This window comes from Metarhizium robertsii (assembly GCF_000187425.2).
Source record: "Metarhizium robertsii ARSEF 23 chromosome Unknown MAA_Scf_62, whole genome shotgun sequence".
In the NCBI taxonomy this organism is placed as follows: domain Eukaryota; kingdom Fungi; phylum Ascomycota; class Sordariomycetes; order Hypocreales; family Clavicipitaceae; genus Metarhizium; species Metarhizium robertsii.
The window spans coordinates 2,437-3,513 of record NW_011942207.1 but is presented as its reverse complement, the minus strand read 5'-3'; the positions used below and the strand labels follow the sequence as shown (position 1 = coordinate 3,513).

General features: G+C 50.4%; 2 protein-coding genes across 2 annotated transcripts in view; both read left to right on the top strand.

Annotated features, from left to right (window-relative positions):
- Window positions 1–137: 137 nt before the first annotated feature.
- MAA_11834 (uncharacterized protein) lies at window positions 138–497 on the top strand (the record flags this gene model as incomplete). The annotated part of the gene is made up of 1 exon (XM_011413362.1): window positions 138–497. The coding sequence occupies one exon, from the start codon at window positions 138–140 to the stop codon at window positions 495–497; it is 360 nt and encodes a 119-aa protein (XP_011411664.1).
- A 498-nt stretch (window positions 498–995) lies between these two features.
- The window catches only part of MAA_10539 (telomere-associated RecQ helicase), a gene marked incomplete at both ends in the record, with an annotated part of 2,117 nt that continues 2,035 nt past the window's right edge, over window positions 996–1,077 (top strand). Inside the window, one exon of the mRNA XM_007828537.2 lies at window positions 996–1,037. Coding sequence (XP_007826728.2) covers window positions 996–1,037 — 42 coding nt within the window. The remainder of the gene's footprint in view (window positions 1,038–1,077) is intronic.

Sequence of the window (1,077 nt, the reverse complement as noted above, 5' to 3'; positions counted from 1 at the left end):
AGTCATACAAGCAACCAGAGCCACAGTATGACAACAACGCCTATACTCTCACTTCTATATACCATGGAGGACAGCTTAAGATGTACACCACTCATCCCATACCACCAGTGGTTACTGGTGGGCAGCCTGGCTTCGTCATGACGCAGATTAAAACTTGGGGTATGACAGGGGATGCGGACACATTTCGGCAGGGGGCAGCTGCGTTTCGGAACGGAAGAGACTGGGCCAAGCGCGAACGAGACAAGGCAATCAAAGAGGCGAATGACAGGGTAGCTCATGACCCAGTTTCTATAACCTCGGGCGATGCCTTAGGTTCGAGTTTCGGAAGTGATGTATCCGCCTGCGACACAATTGTCACCAGTCAAGAAACGATTTTGAACCCTCCTCCCCATGGTCTACCAATCTATGAGTCTGAAACGTCTGCCGACGAACTGTCTCTAGATCATCCGCCCCGCATCAAGCGTACCAAGTCGCCGCAAAAGAAGCCTTTTGGTTAAATCAACGTTAGCATTGTTCTATGAGTGCGGTAATAGTTTTCTGTGCAGAGTTAAGAACAGCGTGTAACGAACTCCATCACATGTCACGTCTTATCAAGCTTAGAAGCAATCCAGGTTCCTGATTAGTTTTCGCTCCGCCATGCTCGTAGACGGCGTTTTCAAGCTCTGATAACTGACGGTGCTGACGAGATACATTCGTGCCTTGGATGGTTGACCCTTTGTCGCCTTCATCGTTGGGGGCATCCGTACATATGCCCCTCCACTACTTAAGGTGTCGGTTCTAGATCGGGTTTCAAAATCGTAACCAGGATCAGAGACGTCATCATCTACGGGCTCACATAGAAAATCCTGATTATTTCGAGACTCGGTTTGCTGGCCAAGCGCACCTTGACGACTCTCCGGCCATGCAACAAGATGCTCCTATCCCTGCCTTGGGATCGTCACAACTCAACACGGACTTCACTTTCAGGCCACGACCGCAGAATAAGGACCTGCAATATGTCCAACGAAGCAAGAGCCCATCAAGAGGACCTCCAGACGGTAGAGTCGAACACGTGGAAGCAGCCAGACCAGAAGCTGC